Here is a 25,680-nt window from a genome sequence, read left to right as displayed (position 1 = left end):
AACAGCCAGGCCTGGAACAGCTCGCTCTTCGCCTGCCCCTGCCCCACGGCTGCCTCTCAGACATGGCTGGAAACTTTTGTGGGAACTTGAGGGTCTGCTGAATCAAGTGATGAAGGAATGAAGGCTTAGATCTGGATGTGTTGAGTTAGTACAGGGCTGGGGTGTTGATCTGTGAGTGCCTTGGGTGGGGCCTGGATGAGGCTGGTTGACCTATTTGGAAATATCTTTTGTGTGAAATGTATCATTGGGCATGTGGTGGTATTATTGATATGAGAAAATGCTAAGTAACTGATTTACTATCTGAAAAGGGATTTACTATCGGGGAAAGGGAGGGAGGAAGAGACTGAACATAAACTGCACCTATGGATGAGGACAATGGGGGATGGGGAGGGGGTTGGGGGTGAGGTGGGAACCTGGTGGAGGGGGGAAGAAATGAGGAACCTTTGTAACAATATGAACAATAAAGATTGATTTAAAAAAATAAATAAATAAATAAATAATAAAATAGCCTAAAATTTTTAGAATTTCTAACAATTCAAAATTATTTATTTTTAATTAGAGATTTAAGAAAAAGTTATAAGAAATTAATAAAGTCAGCCCAGAAACTAAAGCTAAAGTACAGAAAAGTTAGATAATTGGTTCAAAATACCACTGAAGATTATTCTTTCTGTGAATAAACAGTGTACAAATTTCCTAGATTTTTATTCAATATTTGACTGTCAGAACTTATTTTAAATTCTTACTGGAGTAAGGGAGTATAATGAGAACTGGAAAAAGAACAACTATATTTTTTATATGGCCAGGAAAGCCACTGACAGTGTATGAAAAAGAATAAATGTTTCAAAATTAAATTTTCCAGACAGTCCATAGTTGAAAGATTATAATTCCAAATATAATTTTAATATAACATGATAATTAAATATTTAAAAATTTAACAAAATCACTTTCTTAATATGTACTTAGAAAGATTTATTATGTGCAAAATATGAATACTGCAAGTTGAATACCCAAATTTGCAACTTTCACCAATTTTCTGTCTCATTTCAGCATACTTATACCCAGAGTTCAAATAAATCTTCATTTAAACAGGGCACCAATGCTTCCATTCATTAACATCACAAATCCTGTAAATAAATGTATTTCCACTGTGGGAATCTTGACTGTGCCATTCTTTTATGGCATTAGAACATTTATTTACATCTTTAACTGCATGCATTTCTTTAGCTTTTACATATATTTTCCTTCATTGGTATAAGCATCTATTCAAGAGTTTAACTCCTTAGCTAAAAAGACCAAATCCAAAATTCAGAAGTGGTAGTTCAGTCCCTGCAAGGAAGCACATTGAGAATGACAGCTTATAAATACATCAACCTGCTGTAAGATATCTCACATCCTGAAATATCATGGTGTCATTTTTTAATTGAGAGCTATGGAGAGATTCTGATTTTACTCAGTGTTGTTACAATACCTGAAGGAGCTCATTCATTAATTTGTTTAACCATGTGGGGCAGTGAAGCCTTTGGGGACAGTAAGTTCACACTGAGTGTTTTGTGCTCAATGAATCCCCAGTCTATTTTATGTTAATTTGCATTAAAAGCCTCTACTCTCAAAGTACTGGATCATTAAGTTTATACAATAATTAGATATACAAATTAGGAAAAGCAGGTTAAATATCACTTGGCAACATTAACTTGCCCACCACATTCACAATGATGATTTAAAAGTGTGTATTAATTAGCGAGATATACTTGTTCATGCATAACAACTAAAGAAGCCTATTAAAGAATATTTATTTGATTGAATACTTTTTCTAATAAGAAGCACATTCACAGGATAAGGTTCCCTCCCCTCTTTTTCTGTACTGGCTTTTCGCCATTAAGAAGAGTAAAAAAATGTGAAGGGAAAAACTAATCATAAGAAACAAATCTCTTAAATGATTTAACAGCTTATCTCATGCACAGAACAGCTATAGTCTACACTATTAAGCACATCTTCCATATCTACTTAGGATGTTTATTCTGTTATAGTGCAATACAAAGCATGTCTTTTCCATTATTTTAGTGAGACCAATAAACTGGTTAACAAAGAACTTCAGTAAGATTTCAGTAAGTCACTTAAAAAATTAAGACAAATAATTAACCTCTGGTTACTCTTCTAATACAGAAAAAATAACTGGCATCTTTGCATTATTTTTAAGCCACCACAAACTGACACCACTTAAAGAGAGATTTTTCTCCCCTGCAATAGTAATATCTAACTACAATTTTAGTGAAAGAAAACAAGGCAATTCTGAGAGCAATCTGTTTGGGCAGAGCCAGATTTCATAAGTATATAATTCTAATTCCCATGCAGGCCTTCATGCAGTAACCTTTGCCTCCACAGTCCTTGCTCCTGGTTTTAGGTATTCTTTAGTAGAGGACAGGTTTTATAGATAGCATCATGACAGAATGCAGTGCAGGTTCAAATCAGAGTTTTAAGGTCAGGAAATAAGTATTATTTAAATGAGTCACCAATGCCACTTTTAGAACCTCTTGCACTTCCTTTAAAAATCTCCCTTCCAAGAATGTGCCAATTTTTATTTTGGCAAATTATAAATAAAAATCAAGCATACCATAGCTATGATGATTACTCAGTGAGGTGCTATTTTTTTTAATGTTACAAACTTTATAGCTACATTTAGGTTACATTTATCTAGCCCACATTTTTACTGTTTTATTCTCAGTAACTGACCTACTGGGGTCCATTTGAAGAATTTTATGTTCTAGATCATATGTTATATTTTATTATGCTGATAAAAACATGAAATTTCGAAGTTAGGTCAAGAAGAAAAACCACATGAAAATACTTAGCAATAAAGAGTAATTTATGCTAAATATTAATGTATCTTATTTAAGTACACAATAACTTAGTCTAATATAGTTGTAAAAATGTAATACTGTAAAGTTAAAAGTTGGATATTTTTGCAAAATAAAAAAATCTATTCAGAACTTATTCCAAATATATATTGCATACTTTTGTTATTATCTTAAAATACCACTTTAGATTGTTACTATGGAAATATGGGGCATAACAAATAATAGAATTTAAAAACTATCCAGAATGTTTTCTAGAGGTTTGTATTTGTTGGTTGAAAAATATTTAAGAATGTTGTAGTTTTTATAAAAAAAACTCTTGCCTTTACTTTTTTTCTTTCCAAATAATTTAACTTCATTAATAAAAATGTTAGTGAATGGCTCTTTAAAAATACTTATTTTGAAATTACAAAATAATTATCAGAAATTAAAATATTCTAATAAGCAATTACTTAAATGAAAAAAATAAATAGAAATGGGAAATGGAAAATTTAGAGGTCAGTGAAGAAAGAAAGGACATGTGAAATAACACAGAAGAACCTAAAGCAAATGAAGGTCAAACAAAAGTTTACCCATTTCTCCAAACTTATAGTTATTTACCCTGGGACACAACTGAGTTATTTACTCAAAGTGTTTTAAGTCTATCTATTAAAAATCAGGCCACATTCTCAATTCCAGACAGCAGGCCTAGCACAAGGAAAGCCCTCACCCGTTTCAGTGGAAATCTACTAACCTCTCATGGCCCAGTATGACTAATTTGAGTTTTTTTTCACTTGATGGCTTTATGTACGAAGGAAATTTAAAGGTGTGTGTGTGTGTGTGTGTGTGTGTGTGTAACACACACACACACACACACACACACACACACACATATATCTCCATACCAGCTGAGTGTTCAACTGTAGTTTGGTAAAATTATTTTAAATGGTGGTACGGTCACACTGTTTCAATATCACCTCTTATCAACATCATCAATACGTATTAATGGGGGAACAGAAACTATAATTTCTACATTAATGACAAAACCACGTGTTTAGAAGATACAATGTGTTAGAGCACATGTGTCAAACACAAGGCCCACGGGCCAAATCCGTCCCGCCAGGCCTTGCAATGTGGCCTGCACCGCGCTGTCATCACTGCACTCCACTGCATTTCCATCACAATGACAGTTTATGACTGTTCAGTAAACCATTCGGCCCGCGATTTAGGCTGGATTTTAGATTTTGGCTCCTTCTCTGATTGAGTTCGACACCCCTATGTTAGAGGATAAAGGATGCTGCCCTCATCTCCTTTTAAAGTGTCTCACTTCTACTATTTAAGTGTTTCATATTAAACAAATGTTCCATAAGACAAATATAGATTTACAAAAACACACACACACACACACAAAAAAAAAAAACAACAACAAAAAACAAGTTAGAAATTAGATTTCTTTCACAGAGATCCCAAACCAGGTTCTTTTAAAAAACTTAGCTTGTTTTCATATATTTTAAAGAGATATATCCTATTATATAAAGCAAAGTTAAGAGTTCGATTGAATAGGGGCAGTATCAACAAATGCCTAAAATACTATCTCATCAGCTAAAACCAGGACAAATAGATTTTTCAAATAAGAGTTAGTTGAGTCAATATTAGTTTAAGTATCTTATTAAACTGAAAACTACTTTATTACTTAAAAACCGAACCTATGAAAAAATAAGAGATTTAATCCAAACAAACTAAATTAACTCTTCACTCTAGCCTTTACTTTTTTTTCTTTCCAAATAATTTAATTTCATTAATAGAAATGTTAGTGAATGACTCTTTAAAAATACTTATTTTGAAATTACAGATAAACAGTAGGAGAACACAAATCATTTTTTAGAGTGATTTGTAAAATATTGTCTTAGTACACTTTTTATAAGAACAAAAATACTATAATACATTTCCTTCCTCCTTCAGGAATACTTTGCTGTTTTTAACAATTAGTTTCTATTATTGAGAGTATTACAGATGCCTCCCATTTGCAAATTCTATGCAGACACAGAGCACTTCTCCTGCCCTGCTAAAGTCCTCTAAAAATGTACAGAAATGGTTCAAAGTTATTTAATTTAGACCACTTTCATCCAAGCTTTGTAAAAACATATCAAAGAGAAAGCAAGGTATTCAGTTCTAGTTAACAAGATAATAGCCCCTAAAGCAGCTCCTTGAAGTCTGGGGCAGTAGGCAGCTGCAAACATCCGACTGAAAGCCCATCTGTGGCCTCACAGCTTCCAGTCGAGGATGTTTACAGTTGCTCACTGTCAACAGGGATCTGCTTTCCGAAACTGTTAACCTGAAGAAGGTTCCCCAGCAGGTGTTTCTAAGATGTATTGGCAGCAAGTCTGTACATCACTGAAGTCTCATTCAAATAAAAATATTCTTAAAAGATATCTCACATTCAAAACAAAAAGCTTCGTGAATGTCTATTATTCAATTGCCAAGTTCCTATAAAAGTCTATGATGTACTAAGATGATATATGCAAACAGATTTTATCCATTACTGGTAGCTACAAGGAACAAACAGGCAAAGGCAGAGTTACTTAAAATGACTCCAGCATGTATTATGTAATTAAAATCCTTCGAGTGAAAGTGACCAAACATGGAAATTAAATCATGTTAACAACATAAAGTGCACATTTAACATTAAATACTACATTTAAGTGAAGTTAGACTCTCAATGAAAATAAGACTTATTTCAAATACTGTAAATTCTGACAAGAACAAGACTTACGTGCTGCTTTTATGTATCACTTTTGCTCTGAAATATGCTCCCAGAAACAATTTGTATAGTCAGCTGGTTTTTGAAAGAGTAAGCAACAATCAGGAGAAAAGTAGAATGGAATAACAAGGTCTACAACAGGCATATATCAGTTTGTGGATCACAGTTTCCCTCTGGAAAAACACCGAACCTATTACTCGCAACAGTGACGCACATTAACTCTAAATCTGAATGTTTTGAATTCCACTCCCATTCTTTTATGAAAATAAATGAGGAAAACTGAAGGTTAAGCTCTATCAGTCACTACTTTCCTGAAGTAATTCAAAACCCTTCCTAGTCCAGTGAAAGATTAAGTTGATACAGAAAAGAGGGTGTGCCTTTCCCTGAGATTTGTTTGCAGATGAAGTTACCATAAGGTTCTTAAGTTGCAGAAGTCTTAGTAGTTTGTAACACCAAACCCAAAACATAAACAAATCCACACAAACAGTGTCATGCTTACTGAAACTAACAAATGTGAAGAGCTCTATAAATTACTTTTTCAAAGTAAAGGGTAACTCTATCCCATTAAGGTTAAAAAAGTTAATCTTTGAGGCAGCAGGTGAAAACAAGCTGTGTTATGTTGTGGCCTTTTTCTTTATTAACTAAGGGCTTTGAACTATTAAAATTTCCTAGGGAACCACGCTTTCTCAATGGGTCAAGTCACAAAGAGGAACAAAGCAAACTTTATCAGTGCTGTGCGATTCTACATTCCAGAAATTCTTAGTACTTGGCATGCCTATATCACTGCTAACTAGAGCTTGAGTCAGTTCACCAAACCCAGCTACAGAACCAACCTTGTGAACTTCTCACCAAGACACTCACTTCTTTAAGTTAGTCGCAAATAGACAGGCAGGGTACTCTTTAATTAAAACAGATAAATAACAATTCTTACACCCCGTGAAGACATTGTATAGCATTAACTGTTTACAAAATGAAAATATTTTCACTCCCATAAATTTTCCTCAAAATGACAGATCTCTTACTTGCTTTGGAATCTTAGCACTTTTAAATAATAACTTTATATAATACTAAAAATGAAAAACCCTAAGTGACTAGTACTGTGTTTCCCCAAAAATAAGACATCCTCTGAAAATAAGACCTAGCGCATGGAAAGATAATGACATCCCCTGAAAATAAGACCTAGTGCAACTTTGGGAGAAAAAGTTAATATAAGACACTGTCTTATTTTCGGGGAAACAGGGTAGTACATCCTACGCAAACAATCTCAAGAACAATTCTGTGAACAAGTGAAAGATATTAAACCTTAACACAACGTTGAAAATCCAGCCTTTTGCTCAGAGCTCTATGAATAAATGTAAAAACTTCTCCAAACAAAGCATGAAAGACCACAAGATCTTAGTTATAAGAATTCGTAAATAGAAGGGCATTTAACAAACATCAATATAGTACTTCAGTGTCTATATACATGGGTTTCCTTTTTAGCAAGTCAGCTAGATGAAATCCATGTGAAAGGTAAAGCAGATTCATTCATCTCAAATAGGTGCGGAATAATTCTGCCAGTTGGAGACTCAATATTATTTCGTTTAAACCATTGGCTGTTTTTGAGTAATTGACCAGTACCAGTTCTATTTGGAATAGCAAACCCTCAAACGAGTGTGGCAACAATTCCCAGGACGGTTTATTTTTAGTTCCACATACCTGGACTGCCTCTTGTCCTATGGACTCTGCAATTCTTATTCATATAGGAAGGGAGTTGAGTATGTGCATTTCACAAAAGCTATAAAATGATTTTGCTATACCTTCTAGGCAGAAAACCACTCATCTAGAAAGACAAAACTAAATAAATTTGCTTAATATCTTGCCACTACCTGAGAAATGTGACCAGTAAATCTATTTCAAAAATCATGAATTAAAAACAAATATGGCAGTATAAGAATCAATTGTGTCTAATATACCAGACCCAGGTTTGTGTTAAAGAACAAATCCATAAAAGTATCCCTACCCAAAGTGCAGTTCTGGATGTCTATACCCTAATCATATTTTGTAATCTTCCCCATATCATTTTGTTTTAACTGTTTGAAGGATTAATTCCTTCAGGCAGTGCAGTTTAGGACTGGTCAATAAAGTTTTAAAAATTTCCTTAGCTCTCCTAAACTCTTCAGTCTTGAACCCTCTTATTGACTCTATAATCAGGTTATTTCCTAAACTCTGCATAATTAAGATCAGCTTAAATTATTATAGAGCTCATGCTCCCCCACCTCCCTCCTTTCATATACCTAAATTCTCCAGATTTTAGGATATCAGAGTATTTCATACTTGAATAGTGAGATTTTTAGACACTCAGCAGCAGCCAAAGGAAGTTATTACTCTCTTTGTTGATTTATGTCTTTATACTAGGTCTGTCCTTTGACCATGAAAATGCAAAGGTACATGTAAGTGATCTTACCTATTAGAGAATGATGCTTCGTCCTATGGTTCCACCTTTCTTTTCCTGCATGTTCATCTAACTTCCAGCCCCTCTGGTCTCTGAATGCTGCACTGACATCCTAGGAATGGAAGTGTTTCATGTTAGCACAGAACCCAGTGTCCAAGCTCTGTTCTGCATCTTTCCATCCACCATCTCTCTGGAGGCCAAGGTTCCAGGCAAACTGTATCAATAGTACTGGCATTTGGTCCCTATCCCTTCCTTCAGAAAACCCAACCTAAGGCAAGAAACACAAGTAGTCTCTGCTTCCTTCTGTAGAAAGCATACCTAGAACTGGTCTGAAATGAAAGGAAAATAAATGAACAAACAAAATTCTGCTTTTTAAAAGTAATCTTCATCTTCTTCTACTTATACTTTACACTTAGTAGTTCACAGTGTGTTTAGCTCACTCCACTTATAATTCTCATTATACTTTTTACTAATGACAGTGATGAACTTTCCATTGCTTTAAAAATAAAAATAAAAATAAAAATAAAAATAAAAATAAAAATACAGACCTACCTGGTCTTTGTATCATGAAACTGGCCATGGGCTGTAGAAATTTACTGGAAAAGTTTTCCCATGGATTGTGCACACCTGGAAGATTAAGAAACTCAGATTCTAGGAAGCAAAGCAGTATCTTGGATAGTATACCCGAGCTTACAGACTTATAAAGAATAAGATCTCTCCTACTCCAGAAATCAATATATTTTGTTCAATTAACACTCTGGAGTAAAATTACAGTGCAAATAAGTTGAGAATAAGTTAAATAGTATATACTCAAGTTTATAGACGTTGCTTGACATACAACAATTTTTGTTGTATGTCAAGCAACGTCTACGCACAATCTCATTTTATCCTTGCCATGGTTTCATCATCACACAGGCTTTGAGAGTTAGAATCACATCTGTCCCTCACTGCAACATTATGATTTTTGTTTGTATGTTTGTTTGTTTTTTGTTTTGTGGTGTTTTTTGGTTTTGTTTTGTTTTGTTTTTTTGCTATTCTAACCTCCTCTGAGTCATCTGTGGAGCTGGAGAGGGTGTAGGTTTAAATAAATATGATATAGTTAATGATGTCCTATAAAAATGTGTCTTCACTATAAATTAGACATAACAATAAAAAACTTTTTAGTAGAAACAAATATCCAGATCCATTGCTGATACAATTCATTCAATCATTCATTCATTCTTCATATATTTTATTCATTTGCCAAAATCTCCTTTAAGATAATACAATGGAGGCCAGGGCTACCAAGATAGGATCTATTCAAGCTTATCAGAGTTTTGTGGTTATTATCACCTGGCTTTCTCATCATCCTCTCCTATGTTGGCTGGCATTCTCACTAGGGAGGGGGATTCCAGAGTGTTAGGGCATCTCAATCTTCAGGCTAATGAGGGACTTTCCATCCCTCTCCTCCCATCCCTTCTGTCTCTCTTCCTTCAGCATTACTGTTAGCAGTTCCCAGGCAACATTCCTCAAACCACCTGCTGGCTCAGCTCTCCCTACTCAGAAATTCCTGCTCCATTAGACTTCACACAAAGAGCACTCTCACCCAGGTCCTATTTCTAAAGGGACATTAGAAATTTAAGATTAATTTCATTGTAATCATCACATGGAAGAATTACAAATTCAAACAATCCTTGTTTTTTAAAATCAAAGCTATTAAATTATTCCAAACAGTAAAAAATCAACATGTTAAGTATTAGAAATGCATTTAAAAATATTTTTTGTTTATACATTTCACAATTTGTTTCTAATTTATGGCAACTGTACATAGTTGATATTTCTATGGATATTTTAGCCAAGCTAAATGATTTTGATGCCCTTAAAAATTTGAAAGTAATTTGCCACTTAGTGCATTTAAAAAATACTTTAAAAAGTATTTCTTAGATTAGCTAAGGTTATAATCTTAATCATTTTGTGTAAAATAACATCAATAATTGCCATAGAAAAGCAGCCAGATTACTGACATACTCAGAAACTGACTCCTTCTGGAATTATCTAATCAGTAAAACAGGTTACAAAGCTCTGCGGTGATACAAACATTAGATATCCCATCAAATTCAAGAAAAGAAAATCTATAGGTATAATATAAACAATACTGTGTCAAAAATTTAGAGCATGATGTTTTTCCTTCCTACTTTTTTATATTTTATAAGTTTTCTTTGAGTATTTTAATATAAACATTTAGAAAAAAATGACTGACCTATTATCCCAGATATAAGAATTAATTTCTCCCATATCTCAAGAGTAATATGTAGATAGTACCAGCCATTTCTCAGGAACAGTTCTCCACCTCGCTAAATCTTTGAAAAGAGAGATTACATAAGCTCTGAAGGCCATGATTCTGTCTCAGCCATTATTGTATCTCTTAGAGCAGCGTTTTTCAACCGCTGTTCCGCGGCACACTAGTGTGCTGCGAGATGTTGCCTGGTGTGCCGTAGGTGCAGACAAGACAAGAATTTTATAATTTTTCACTATTTTGTTTACTTAATATTTCATAATAAAGTAATTATAAAATACTTTCTTTGTGTTTATTTGATTCCTATTCAAGAGAATTACTTTATATATAGTCAATATAGGCACAGAGTTAAATTTTTGAACATTTTCTAATGGTGGTGTGCCTCGTGATTTTTTTCATGAAACAAGTGTGCCTTTGCCAAAAAAAGGTTGAAAAACACTGTCTTAGAGTATAACGGGCTTAAAATAGTAGATACCCAAATTGTGCGGGCTGAATTTTTAAAACGTTGATAAGGAGAGTCTTAAAACACACCTTATTTATAATTATGCAGCATCTTTCCTTAGAAATTTATGAGTTTATAGCTCTTAAAAAATAGGGTCCCTCCCTTTTAAAGTAATGAAGTAGACTAAAATTAATTGGTTCATGTTTAGAACCAAAGCTATAGTATGAAGATGTGATTCCCTAGCCTGTGGTTTATGAAATTGTCTTGAGACCAGCTGAGGCTTCTGTCAAGGTGTAAAACAGGGAGCACTGGGCCCTTTTGATAGATGACTGGCACTGGCAGGTTTCTGACTAACACTGAGCCTATTTTCTCTGTGGTTGGACACTACTTTACTTACACCTCACAGACCTCTTCTGAGAAATGACTAAGATAAGGAAAAGCACCATGCACAGATTAATTATTCCTCTTTATTATTACCTTCTGATTATGAACATGTTAGGGCAGATTAATCAGAAGAATTTTTACTAAGGGAAATAAACTAATAATGTCACTTGGGCTTTTAAACTTGCTACATGGTCTCATTTGACCTCATTGGACATCAATTTTCTCGACTGTAACAAGAAGGTTAATCAGATTCTCTCTAAAATCCTTCCAGCTATAAAATCCTCTGACTCTAATCCCTTCAACTGTTGGAATTTATGAGATAGGGGTGGGAACTGGAATGGGAGAGGGCTGTTTAATATTTTCAAATATTAAACATACACGAATCATGGACACAGTCTTCCATTATTAGTGCGATTTTTTTTAATACAAAGAAGCACAATTTAGCCAGACTTCACTCACCATCACTTCCCACACCCACACATTTTTTTTAAAAAAAGCAGGACTATAAGATAGTTTGAGAGTATATTTATGAACACAGTAGTTAGTAGCTAACTTATAAGTTTCAACAGAACTTAATTATCTCCAATAATGTCTGGCATGGGAATTGGGTTATAAGTAGCAAAAGAGGTTCATATAATTTATACTTGTGGCAAACAATGACACAGCATACAGAAAAAGTGACCAAAAAATTCATATTCAGAGTTGAACCTTGAAATCAGGTTGCAAGACCTCTACCCTATTTCATATAGAGAAAGGCAACTTAACTTGAAATAGCTCACGCACCTCCAAACCAAACACTTTAGCAGCACTTTACTACAAGTTAATGTATGACTTACACTATTTTGGGCAATCAGCAGCTTAGTTGTTCATGTGAGGACTTTTTCAGACTTTCAACAAAATAACTGTAAACTCACAAGATAACAACTATACTTCAAGTCAAAGAATAGTTATTAAAAAACTCACAATTTCATCCTATTATATTCACCTAATTAATATGTACTCAAACAGCAGGTTTGTGCTAAATTTGAACCACTAGAGATAACTGATGATGGAAATATAGTGTGACTGGCCCTAATTTTATTTGTAGGTTTAAGTATTAAGAATGGAGGTAAAAAAGTTTAGGTCAACCAAATAGGGCAGCCACAGAAGCAACAATGACAAACTACCATCTACTGTTTTGCTTCTCTTTCCTGTAAGGAAGAAAGAGGGTCTGAAAACTATGGAATGATTTCCATTAGTTTCTAAAGATGTAGATTCCATTTCTCCTTAAGAAACCTTGGTGTGCTGGTAATCTAGGATGTACAAATGAAAAACATTTGATGAATAGTGGAGGAAATGAAAAATTTCCATGACTATAGGGAAGGATGGACAAGTGGGAGAAAAATGGATAAATTTAAAAAGAATAAACAAGAAAGAAAAACACCCTTTCTCTCTTTCTATTCCCTACAGGTAAATTTATTAGTGATTCTTGAAATGTCTGAACAGCCTGATATTGCCATGCAATGATCAAGAAAACACATTTTCATTTTACTCTTTGTTTCACTGATGGGGATCTAATCAAACTTGTTAAGACGAGGCCCCTCCACCTGGAAAATGAATAGCTATTTAAAAATAATTTTTTCAAATCAATACTTTTATCATTAAATTAGCTCATTTATTTTTTATTATTTAAAGCAAGTATTTTTCATAAACACTACTGAATAATATACTTACCTACAGAGATTCAAAGAGCAGATAAAGAGAGAAACTTCAGGGGGCACTAAAATTAATTAGTAAGAAGTTTAAAAGTAAAATTGACCATATTATTTTGGATGTTCGGGAAGCATCACAATTCCAATGATTCTATCCCAATCTATAATAATTAAAGCATAATATGCTAATTAGACTGGAGATCCTTCCGGACGACCTTCTGGAAGAAGCTGGGGCTGTGAGGGAAGCCAGTGCTGGTGCCTGGGGAAGGAAGGCCTACTCTTGTACAAATTTCATGCATCAGACCTCTAGTACAATCATAAATCAGTAGGAAATACTTTCAGATTAGTGATCTGAGCAAGAAAAGTCAATAAGCATGATTTAAGCAGCATCCCAAAAGAAATCCTAAATTCCCTAAAGAATTAACTTTAGTCTTATAATCTGTGGAATGAAAGTGCCACACTTTTATTTCACCTAAACTATTAAGAAAAGGTAATTTATATACAATAAGAGTACTTTACACCCATCTTAAAAAATAAGTGATGACCTCCCACCTGTCAGAATGACTATCATCAGTAAATCAACAAACAACAAATGTGGGCAATGATTTAGAAAAAAGGAACTCTCACATAGTGTTGGTGGGAATGCTGATTGGTGCAGCCACTGCAGACAGCGTATAGAGTTACCTCAAAAATTTAAAAATGGGACTGCCTTATGACCCAGCAATTCTACTTCTGGAAATTTATCCAAAGAAAACCAAAATACTATTTCAAAAGAATATATGCACCCCTCTGTTCATTGCAGCATTATTTACAATAGCTAAGATTTAGAAGCAGCTTAAGTGCCCATCAGTAGATGAGTAGATAAAAAAACCTGTGGCAATTAACATAATGGAAAACTACTCAGCTATAAAAAGGAAAGAAATATTACCTTATGCAACAGCATGGATAGACCTGGAGAGTATTATGTTAAGTGAAATAAGCCAGTCAGAGAAAGACCATACGATTTCACTTAGATGTGGAATTAAGTGAACAATAAATTTATAAACAAAATAAATTTACAAACAAAATAGAAACAGACTCATAAAAACAGAGAAAAGACTGACAACTGTCAGAGGGGATTGGGTAAAAAAGGTTAAGGAATTAAAGAAAAACAAAACCTTGTAGACACAGACAATAGTATGGTGATTCCCAGAGGGAAAGGGTTGGGGGAAGGTAGAAAAGGTTTAAGGGGGAATAAATGGATAAATGGTGATAGAATGAGACTTGATTTTGGGTGGTGAGCACATAATACAATATACAGATGATGTATTATAGAATTGTACACCTGAAACTATATAAATTGTATTAAATGTCACCTCAATAAATTCAATAAAAATTTTTAAAAGAATTGATAAAACTACCCTAAACCACAAAACTTACCACATTAGTTGGAATCCCAGAGCCTGATACTCCTAACTTTTCTTCTTCTTCTTCTTCCTTTCTTTCTAAAGCACTCTTTAAAATTGCCTGTTGTATTTTTTAATGTACTCAGAAGTCCTAAGGCTCTGGAAGTTTTTCAACTAGCAAAATAAACATAGCGATCGAGTACCTGCAGTTCTGCTAACAATACTGTTTGTATTCTAAACCCCGTCTACAAAGGCTAGAGAGAAAAATATCCAGTATAAACAAATATTACTTAGACACCAGTGGCATCTCAAAGCAGCACACCCACGTCTCACAATGTAAAAGGGAGAAATTTTCCACTCCTACAGGACAAGAACCTCGTCAGGAAAAGAGAATGAAATTGCCTCTGTTACTGTGGAGTTGGGGAGGAGGCGTAGGTATGAATAAAATCACTAATTCTCTTTCTTCATTTTTTTCACTATTATTTTTCCCTCATTAAATCTCTTCTTTTCTCTCTTTTCATGATGTCTCTCTTTTCTCCACACTTCCTCCTTTTAGCTGTTCTCTCTTCTTCTCCCAACAAAAATGATAGATTTGTCTTTTAATTCTCATTGCTTAACACCAGTCTCTAAATTTCATACAGCACACAAACACACACCACTGAATAATACTTTCAAAGTAATACACAAAGTAGGGCAAGAAGGGAGGATGAAATGAGCTGACATTAAGACTGACAAAAACATTCTCTCCTGGTACTGCAATGCCCACTTCCAGCAGAGAGAGGAGCTAAACCCTTTAGGGGGAAAGAAGTTTGAATCCTGAGAAATGGTAGGAGGTAAGACATAAAAGTTCCTGCATCCTTATGAGAATCACAAAGAGCCAGCATGGCCCACCCCACCAGGCTGACTAGGCAAATGAAACCCAAGGCAATGATCACTTACCAGGCTTCTGCCTCTATGGTCCAATGCTTAAAATTGAGGAAGGAAGACCTGTTGCTCTTTAAGACTAGGCCAAGCTGGGTCCCTGATCCTTTCCATGTAGATTCATTTTTCCCAAAACTCTTGAACATCTTTTTGTTGATTCTTAGCACTACTGTGTTATCCACTCTGACTGCACTTATCACTCCCTGCCCTAACTTAAAGCCCTACCCTAAAACAAAACTCTGTGCCTTAGTGTTCTCAAATGTAAAATAATAACTATACTATCTAATAAAGAGAGATATGCAAATTGACAGTCACACCATGACAAATATGGCAGTGCCCATACCACAAGATGGCGGCACCCAGTCCCCTCAGCCCTGCTGGAGTCCCCCAGTCCTTTCAACTGAGCCGCAGGTGGGGGTGGCAAGCACACAGTGAGGCCTGACCCGCCCTCAGGCCCCCAACCACCAGGGCCTTTCCAAGGCACAAGCAAGCCTTAGATGGCGACCGCCCAGCCACCTAGGGCCAGCCCAAGGTGCAAGTAACTAGGGCCGGCTGAGGCTTGCGCTGCCTGCAGTGGCAGCAGCAGAGGTGTGATGGGGCATCGCCTTCCCCTGATCACTGGGTCTCCTCTTGCCCCTGAGGGCTCCCAGACTGTGAGAGGGGGCAGGAAGGGTTGAGGGGACCCCCCTGCCCCCATTCATTGCATGAATTTTCATGCACCAGACCTCTAGTAACTATATAATAATAAATTTAATTATGGCATTAATAAACTAATACTCATCAAGTGTTTAGGACAGTGAGTATAAGAATTAAATAAAATGAAAATAAAATAAGTTAATAAATCCAGATTCAAATGACAAAGTAATTTATGATGGCAAAACATTCTTCAAATAGAAGAGCAAATATACTAATTTTGTCAACATATATCATCTATCCAGTCAAGTTATCAAGAGAGATTACACAAGAAACCAGGCTTTAGCTTAACATTCTGTATTTAACTAGTTCTAGCCTTGTCCTGAGATACTTAATTACTGAGGAAGAAATAAATCTATCTGTTGAAATCACAGTGTGAAAAATGGAAATGTGAGAGTTCACCCTTAGTCTGGGATATCCTGCATCTGACTATTCAGGATTGAAGTCATTTGCACTATTAATGTATTATTTACATATTACTTAGAAGCTTCATCTATTCTAAAAAGGATAGTTTGAAGTTAAATGTTTGGACTAAGGGAAAATGATTCCTTTTCCTTTGGTTGGGGGCCACAAAATAGCTGCAATTTGTAAAATTGGGAACAGAAAAAGGCAAAAGAAAAGATAGGACAATATAGAAGAAGATATGATAATGAGAAAGTCAGCCTCATGAAATGAGACTATCGGGTCTAGTAATAATTAATGTCGGTTTTTAACATTCGTTTAAAATCTTGCTTGGCGTTGACTTGTATTGACATAACCTTCAAACACGTGGTATCTACAGAACGTGTGAAGTGCAATTAACAAGTTTTTCTTGAAAAAGTTTGTGTTTGGTTTGGTTTTTGTTGCAAAACTAGGGCTAAGAAGATGGCGGATGAAGAGCATATTCGGCACTGCATGCTTTACGAGTTCCAATTAGGAAGAAAAGCAAGTGAGGCTGCAAAAAACATCTGTAGTGCTCTTGGACAAGATGCAGTTAGCGCCAGAAAATGCCAGCGTTGGTTTGAGAAATTTCGCGAGGGAAATTTTTCGTTAGATGACAAGAGTGGTCAAGGCCGTGTGTCCAATTTTGATCAAGAAGCTCTTCAAGATCTTTTGGTGCAAAATCCTCAAATTACCCAAGAGCTTGCGACAACTTTAAATTGTTCACCAAAAACAATTTCCAATCAATTGCGTGCACTTGGCAAAGTCCAAAAGTTTGGAAAATGGGTTCCTCATGAGTTGACCGACAACAACCATAATCAAAGAGTCACAATTTGCAGTTCGCTCCTCTCTCGTCAAAACCGTTTGCCGTTTTTAGAGCAAATTGTTACCGGAGATGAAGAATGGGTGCTGTATGTTAATTTGAAAAGGCGGCCTCAATGGTTGGACAAAAATGAGGCTCCACAGCCCACTCCAAAACCTGACTTGCATGCGAAAAAAGTGATGTTGTGTGTTTGGTGGAATTTTAAAGGAATTCTTCATTATGAACTTTTACCATCTAACCAAACCATTACAAGTGCAGTATATAGTGCCCAATTGGAAAGGTTAGCCCAAGCTTTAAGAGAAAAAGAACCCGCGCTGATTAATCAGAAGGGCGTAATTCTTCACCACGATAACGCACGACCACATACTGCAAGAATCACTGCTGAAAAACTGCACCAGTTGGAATGGGAAGTTCTCCCTCAACCTGCATATTCTCCTGATATTGCCCCTTCCGATTACCATTTGTTTCGTTCTTTGCAAAACTTTCTTCTTGGAAAAAAATTTAATAGTGAAGAATGCCTCAAAAATGCATTGACCGAATTGTTTGCATCAAAATCACAAGAATTTTACAACAGAGGGATTAAAATGCTTCCTGAGCGTTGGGCACAAGTAGTAGAAAACAACGGCAACTATATTGTTGATTAAATTTTGTTGTATTGTTTAAATAAATTCGATTTTAAAAAGGTATTAGAAAACGACATTAATTATTACTAGACCTAATATCTACCATACTTGTAATGTATGAATAAATAAATGATATAATGACATTAAAACTTATAAGTAGGAAACAAAATGTACCACAAACATTATATATTGTTGACTGATTTTGAGAGAGATGCCTAGAGCTATATATTTGAAAGTATAAAATTACTTCATGAAAATAAAATTTCTGATTTAAACTTTGTTTACCCTATTTAAAAATTGCTTTTAAGACAAAAGTATTTTTTAAAAATTGAGTCTCAGCCGAAACCAGTTTGGGCCAGTGGATAGAGCGTCAGTCTTTGGACTGAAAGGTCCCAGGTTCGATTCCGGTCAAGGGCCTGTGCATTGGTTGAGGGCACATCCCCAATGGAGGTTGTACAGGAGGCAGCTAGACAATGTTTCTCTCTCATTGATGTCCGTCTCCCTTCCTCTCTGTAAAAAATCAATAAAATATATATTTTTATATTTTTAAAAAATCGAGTCTCAAGATAAGTTACCCAAAATTGGTAATTATAAGTTTTTATTTTCTATCAGCAAAAAGTGTTGGAAATATTAACTTAGAAACCTGTAAGAGAGCTAAACTATCCATATTAAAAATTATTTCCATAGACATGCTATAAATTTAAAACTCAAAAATGTTTAAACATTTCAGCAAACGGTCTCTAGGCAATAGTAATAAAATGTTAAGCTATGAAAAATAAATATACTTGACTTTTTAAAAACAAATACATCATTTGTAATAAAATTTCATTAACAGCAATTAAAAGAATTCAGAGTTTGCTATGAAAACAGATCCTTTGAATCTCTGCTTAATAAAAACTAATAGAATGATAGTTTAATTTATACAAAAAGAATTGAAAGATTTTCAAAAGTTTATGTTAAAAATGTGTAATCAAATTATTAAGCTTCTCCATATTTTAGCATTATATAGTAAAAAGTTCTAACTGCTGCCAGAAGAAAAGTACGCTTAGCAAAAAATTTCCATTACTCTTATATTAAGAAGCCACACCCCATACAACTAATGACAGGAAAACATTTCAATTCAAACCCTTAGCACTATCCAGCCTGCAGCAAAGTTGTTGTGGTGGGTTTGTTTTTTTTTTTTTAAAGATACAAAAATAAAATACAACTCGCATTTTCAGTGAAGAAAAGAAACTCTGGCTAAATAAGTAGCAATTATGCTGAAGAATTTATATGCTAGGCACGGCTGAATGTAAAAACACCAGAGCAGTCAACCATAGCGTTAGCACTGTGAGTATGATTAACAGAATGAACTTTCAAAGGTCAATTAAATGTCAACACACTTTAAAGAGATATTCTTCTTATGAATGGTCAGAGTATAGTAACACCTTATAATTTAGGGGTTCCCTTCTTAATACACAGGTAATATGCATGTGATACATGTACATACATATACACACTTATAATATGTCACCAACCAGGTTACTATAGAAAGGCATCTAATATTTATTCTACAGTTTTGACTATTTATTATATAGCATCATCTAATAAAGATGAAATGCAAAGTACACTATAAACACCAAGACTAAACTTTATCCAATAGTTGACCCTATTTATCTATAATAATAAAAGTGTAATTTGCTCATTAGACTGGACAGCCAACAACCTTCCGGATGAAGCTGGGCTACAGCTGTGGGATTGAGGCAGCTGCCTTGAGGGAGGGATCAAGGCAGCCGCAGCAGCTGTGAAGGCCTACTCTTGCACGATTTCATGCATCCGGCCTCTAGTTCTATTATAAGAAGTCATTCACAAAGACAACCCTTTACTATCCTTAATACATCATCCTACTCTTAATGCATCTCCTCCACTAATCTTCCCTGAAAGCTTAGGTTTAAAAAGCTTACCAAAAAAGTACATGCCATTCAAAAACTGCGAAGTTTAGCACGAACAATCTTTGGGATAGACCAAGTCCAGAACTCAATTAAGAGCCCCTATCCTATCCCACATAAGGAAGACCAAGTTGTCCTAGAACCTCAGAATGATAACGGACCATCAACATCATCTAACCCAGTGGTAGGCAAACTCATTAGTCAACAGAGCCAAATATCAACAGTACAACGATTGAAATTTCTTTTAAGAGACAAGTTTTTTATACTTAAACTTCTTCTAACGCCACTTCTTCAAAATAGACTCGCCCCAGGTCTATTTTGTGGAAGAGCCACAGTTTGCCGACCACAGATCTATCCAAAACCTCTCTACATTTACAGCTTAAGAAATGTAGAACCATAAGGGTAGAGCAACCTGGCTTACCTCCCAAAGCTCCTTAGTAGATGTCAACTCTTTAAAACATACTTTGTCCACTGCTTTCTTCTCTATATAAAATCTACCATATACTTGCTCTTCCTTAGGACTTTAAGACCAAGTTATAACTGACCAAATAGTTGTGGCTACCATTGGAATTCAGAAGAGGAGAGAACCTTTAAGATGTTAATGATCTGGGAAGGCTCCAGGGAGGAGGTGGAAATTGAAGAATGGGTAGAATCTGGTTGGTTTGAAAGGAGGCATCCTTAATGAGGGAAGCAATATGGGCTAAAGCACTATAGTGAGTGAGCCAGCCATATTCCAGGAACTGCAGAGTACATAAGCCAGGAAGATGAAGTTCAATTTGACTGGGGGGGTACACAGGAAATAATGAAAGGATTTTGATTTTAGAAAACTGAGGTGAAGACAGCAAAGACTACCATTGCAATATGTTTGCAAGACAGAATGGAGATGGAAAAAGAGAAACATTTGTGGTGCCTCATTGGGGTCTGTCTACTAATATTAATAATTTTTACAGGGTTATTGGAAGGAAAATGTAAGTTGATGTGAGAAAAAGCACTTTGAAAAATATAGATATTTTTACTCTAGAAAGAAAAGGTATTTTTAAAAGTCAGGTAGGGGTCTCTCTGATCATGTCTTGATGGCATATATTTCTCTGAAAAGGCAAATTTGGAGTTGAATTCTGGATGGGGTCAGAGAAAAAAATCTCCTCCCTTCAATAATTCTAAAACCTAGATCCCAAAAGGAAAGACAGCTTCCACACTAAGCCCCTGCAAGTTTGAGGATCATCAATACTAAAATACAAAACCAGGATTAAAACTGTGAGGCAGAACACCTAGTATTTCTTAGAGTGAGTCAACAAAGTATATAAAGTGTTAAATAAGGTGGTACAAAAAGGGAGGAGGGGAGAGGAGGCAGCAGCTGAGGCAGCCCCGGTTATTAGCTAGCTGGCACTGCAGTCTGCATCCTCCTGTTCCTTTCCCTCTGCTCAACAATTACTATTTAGTGCTCTGACCTTCCCTGTGTCCAGAGCTACTTACCTCCTCCGGCATTGTCTTCCTCTTTTGTCCTTCTTCGATAGCAACTCTCCAGAGCTAAAAGAGAAATTTTTAAACGTTACTACAATAAACCAAAAGCTACATAAATGGAATATATACTGAGTGCCAGTTATTATCTGTCACTATTTTGTATCTTACATAATTTATAATCTTATGTAATTTCCAAAATAACTCCTATGAGGCAGGTACTGTTATCCTCATTTTTCAAGTAAGACTCAAAGCTTAGGATCGAGGATGCAGCTGAAGGTCATGTAGGTAGTAAAAAGTAAAGCTGAGATTTAAATCAAGTGTGTTCAACCTCTCAGCTTATGCTTTGAACCTCTCTCCTAAATTCTTCCCTTTCATTTCAATAAACATGAAAAGTCCTCACTTATATGTCAGAGAGTTTATGGATACAGAAGTTATAGGACCCATTATATAGGATTTTAGTCAAAAGTTTTGACAACAGAGGGCAAGGGGCCTGGTTTCAGCCAGATATTTCTCTTTCAAATGATCAGATTTAAGACAGAAATCTTTAAATGTACTCACTATGTTTAACTATATTGAATAGCTTTCCATTTGGCATTCTTGCTCTCTCTCAGGCCTCTGTCCCTTGGGATCAATTCCCAATTATTAATATTTGCTTGAAACCTTATCTCCCTTGTTGAAGAGGAGGAAGTGGCTGGGATTGCCACTCCCAGGGATCACACACAGGCTAGGGGTGGTGGTCAGAGTATCCCACAGTAGGAGGGGTCTCTTAGATCTTGTACCTCAGAGCAGCCTTAACTCTGCTTGTAGGTGGTATCTTGGTTAGCTTGCCCAAGCAGTTCATGAGGGGGTCCCTGGTCCAACTAACAGATGAAGCCAACATGTCTGGTCCTGGAGGGGAAGCGATCTGAGCAGTGAGCACCTCAGGATGCTTTTCTAGTGCTCCTAGACAAAAGCAACAGTTGCTATTAAATACTGGCAAGACAACTCTAACACTATTTTTCAAAATGTAGGGTGATTTGGGAGAGTTTTGTTAATAATACAGATTCTAGGTTCTGCTAACAGAAACTCTGATGTTTATAGGAAGGTGCCCAAGAGTCTGAAGTTTTCTAAGTGCTACAGAAGATTCTGATACAGATGGTCTCAGATAACACTATTCCTCTACAAGACTGTCTAACCAGCAAACCTGCTTTGAGGATTACATTCTACAAAGACAGTTTGCTTGTTCAAATATCAATGCAGAGTGGTCACTTTTAAATAAGGCTACTAGACTTTCCAGAAGTTTCCAAGCTTACAACTGTGGGGGACTTCTTTTCCTGATATCACCAAATAGACAGGTCCTTCAGGAAAAATAAAATTATCTCATTCATGATGCAGTCCACATGGGATATCTCCAGACACAACGTTTGTCTAGAGTAGGGGTGTCGAACTCAATCAGAGAAGGGGCCAAAATCTAAAATCCAGCCTAAATCGCGGGCCGAATGGTTTACTGAACAGTCATAAACTGTCATTGTGATGAAAACGCAGCGGAGTGCAGTGATGACAGAGCGGTGCGGGCCACATTGCAAGGCCTGGCGGGACGGATTTGGCCCGCGGGCCTTGTGTTTGACACATGTGGTCTAGAGTGAAGATTTTCTTGGCAAGATGCTATTTCCAGTGCTTATTTTATATTTGGTATAAGATTTGAGACAATATTCTCATTGGAGATTTAGTTGATTTCATATATACATTTTCCTTCATGCAACTGCATTGAAAGGCTTATTTCATGCTATTTTAAAACCAAGTTTAAAAGACAGCACTGATATAAAATATTATGGTATGATTAGGCCATTTAATTAGACATTCAATCACAATGAAAACAGCTACTTATTCTATAAGAAAGATACCTTTTAAAAGGTTTGTGTTCTTCAAAGAAAGCTAAGTCATAAACGATATTACATTAAGTCAATATTGGTATCTTTCTCCCAAAATCCCTATCAATTGTCTTTGTCTCTTTCTAAGTCTGAATCCCTATTTTAATTTCAGGATAGATACTAGAAAAAAACTCACTTTTTCTGACAGTTTTTTCTTTAATATTCTCCTTCTTTCCCATAAAGCATGATAATACGTAATTCTCTTCAAGGTTGGGCAATTTTTAAAAATTACTATTATCTGAACACTAGGTATTCTTTTTCAGCAAATATTTGTTGGGTATATTTGCACACACATATTTTTTTAAATCAACTTTTGTTGTTATAAGCTCCATGAGAAGATTAAATGCCCAGGAGCACTTGGCACCTAGAAGGCACTCTCAAGAATGACAAAAAAACTGAAGGAACTAACTCATCACTGAGAGGACGAAATAACTTCTTTTGTATTGAGTACTGACAAGTAAGTATTTAATAGCTGAGAAAAGTTTGGTTAGGGGAAAAAATGTCTGACTTCACTTTTTATGGAAAAAAGGGCAGGTTTACCAGAATAACCAAAAGTTAACACTCCACTGTATTGCAGCACAACCTGTGATGACAATTATTTCAATACCATTACTAGACCAAAGCTTTAACGTTAATAACTTATTAAAATTATACATGCCCCTAACACATCCCAACTAAGATTATGTAAGTGAGCCATCTTGGCGTCGGTGATACTGAACACAGCAGCTATTTTCAAGTCCTTCATTAAAATTAGATCAAGCTGTACTTGCCTTACGAAGATTTACATTAGTTTAAGGTTTCTTTGGATACAAGTGACACTTTCTTTTCCTTCTTTGTCAGAAGTTAGAGCCCCACCCCCCATTGCCCTCCACGAGTTTTCAAGGGGAAAGAATACAGGGAAAAAAACAGGGGGGGGGGGGGGGTAAAAAACACCTGCCCCCTGTTTACACTCTCCTCTGTAGAATAAAAACCCTGTTCTTCCCCTAAACTGAGGGCACCTGTCACTTCACCCTCAAGCCTGGTTCTCATATTCCCAGCCTCAGCCCCTAAAAACTTTTTAAGCGGGTGCAGCAAAACAGACAGTCTCGAGAAACATATATTTATAAAAACAAGGAATGAGTAGTAACTTATTTTTTTACATCAAACCCCAAACAAAAACCTTGAAATACTCCTGCTTGGACACAAAGGGCTTAAAAAAAAAGTTACTTCTCGGCGGAATGAAAGGTGAGCCCGGGCGCAGGTAGATAGATCCTGGGCCCATCGCTTCACGGGGATGGAGGCCCAGGGGAAAACCTCACACTGAGATGCATTTAAAAAAAGGGGGGGGGGGGGGGGAGAGACGTGCAGCTCGTGTAGCTCCGGCCTCCTGGGCCTCCGGTGTCACCCGGGAGGATCGCTAAGGGGTTAAGTCACTCGCCCAAGGTCAAGCAGGGGAGCCAGTCCTCGGCAGGCCGGGCCGGTGCGCGACCTTCTCCTTCCCCTCCCTCCCGCACGGGCTCCCTCCCGGGGGGTTCCCACGGATACGGTTCACCAGCCAGTGGCGTGTCAGCGCCCCTGAAGCCCTCGCACTTTTTAATGTGTCCTCCCTGCCTGCTCTTAAAAAAAAAAAAAAAAAAAAAAAAAAAAAGTATGAACCGCTCCGTCCACGCCTTCCTCCCCCAGCCCAGGTGCCCCGCGCCGCCCAGACCCACCGCGGCCGAAGCCGACTCACCCGCAGGCCCGGGCGCAGAGCCCGCGCACCGGCTCCGGCCGCACGGGCTCCGGCCTCCCCGCCGCAGTCCCCGCGGTCCGCGCAGCCGGACGCCGAGCCCACGGAGTCCCCGGCCGGCACCGCGTGCGCCGGGGGCCGGGGCCGCCCCGCGAAGACGCCGCCACAAACTTTTCCCGGCTCGCAAGTTGCCGGGCTGGGCGGCCGCGGACCGCGACTTCCTTCCCCGGCCGCGAGAGCGAGCGAGGGGGCGCCGCTGCCCCGGGCGGGGAGCCGGCGGGCCGGGAGGGGGTGGAGGGGAGGTTGGGCGAGCCCGGCCCCGTCCGGGAGGCGCCGGGAAGGGGGGGCGCGGGCGCGGGGATGGAGCGCGGCCGTATTGTCTCCGCGGCCTCGGACCGGCGGCGGTGGCGGCGGCGGCGGCACGAGCGGGCGCGGCCGGGAGTAGCCGTCCCGAAACTGACGCCCCTTTCCCGCAGCGCCGCTCGCCGCCGCCTTCTTTGTGTGTCTCTCTCGCCGCCGCCCGCGGCCGCCCCGCCACACTCGCCTGACAGCTGATGGGCGCGCCGCGCCGGCTCCGCGTCCCCCGCCGGCCGAGTCCGGCCCGGCCGGAGGAGGAGGCGAGAGGAGGGGCGAGCGCTGACAGATGCCGTCTCCGAGCGGTCCCCGCCGGGACAAAGACGGGACTGCTGTCGGGAGACGCGGCCAGGCACCCATCTCGGCACCGTAACTCCCCCTGCGAGCCCCTGTCCGCGCCGGGACCCTCCCGCCCTCACCACCGCGGCCGCCCGGCCGCCCGGCCGCCCGCCCAGCTCCGGTCCGGCGCCCGGCGCCCGGCTCCGCCGCCCAGCGCGCTCTGTCAGGACTCCGGGGGGACCCGCCCCGCCCCCTGGCTCCCGCAGCCTCCAATGGCCTCGGCCTATGGGGGCAGGTCCGTCCAATCAAGTGTCGGGAAGCCCGGCCAGTGCCCGAGAGGGGAGCCAATAGAAAGCG

The 25,680-nt window shown here is 37.8% G+C and overlaps 1 protein-coding gene across 7 annotated transcripts; it reads right to left on the bottom strand.

Moving 5' to 3' along the window:
• Positions 1–535: 535 nt before the first annotated feature.
• Positions 536–25,602, bottom strand: LOC118705407 (WAS/WASL-interacting protein family member 1-like). 7 transcript variants are annotated; one of them, XR_006740041.1, is made up of 7 exons: positions 24,694–25,602; positions 21,085–21,138; positions 8,579–8,653; positions 8,296–8,355; positions 8,039–8,140; positions 5,605–5,724; positions 536–1,326 (listed from the first exon to the last, which is right to left on the bottom strand). XR_006740041.1 is itself a non-coding variant. In XM_045573008.1 (4 exons), the coding sequence occupies exons 1-3, from the start codon at positions 25,402–25,404 to the stop codon at positions 8,591–8,593; spliced, it is 828 nt and encodes a 275-aa protein (XP_045428964.1). In that variant the 5' UTR covers positions 25,405–25,602; the 3' UTR covers positions 6,839–8,355; positions 8,579–8,590. The 7 variants fall into 7 exon arrangements, 1 of the variants encoding a protein (XP_045428964.1); XR_006740044.1 differs by having other exon boundaries at positions 5,605–5,667; XR_006740045.1 differs by lacking the exon at positions 5,605–5,724.
• Between the last annotated feature and the right edge of the window lie 78 nt (positions 25,603–25,680).

This window comes from Pipistrellus kuhlii, unplaced genomic scaffold (assembly GCF_014108245.1).
Source record: "Pipistrellus kuhlii isolate mPipKuh1 unplaced genomic scaffold, mPipKuh1.p scaffold_m20_p_5, whole genome shotgun sequence".
In the NCBI taxonomy this organism is placed as follows: Eukaryota; Metazoa; Chordata; class Mammalia; order Chiroptera; family Vespertilionidae; genus Pipistrellus; species Pipistrellus kuhlii.
The sequence above is the reverse complement of the archived record's forward strand: the minus strand, read 5'-3'. Positions and strand labels throughout refer to the sequence as shown.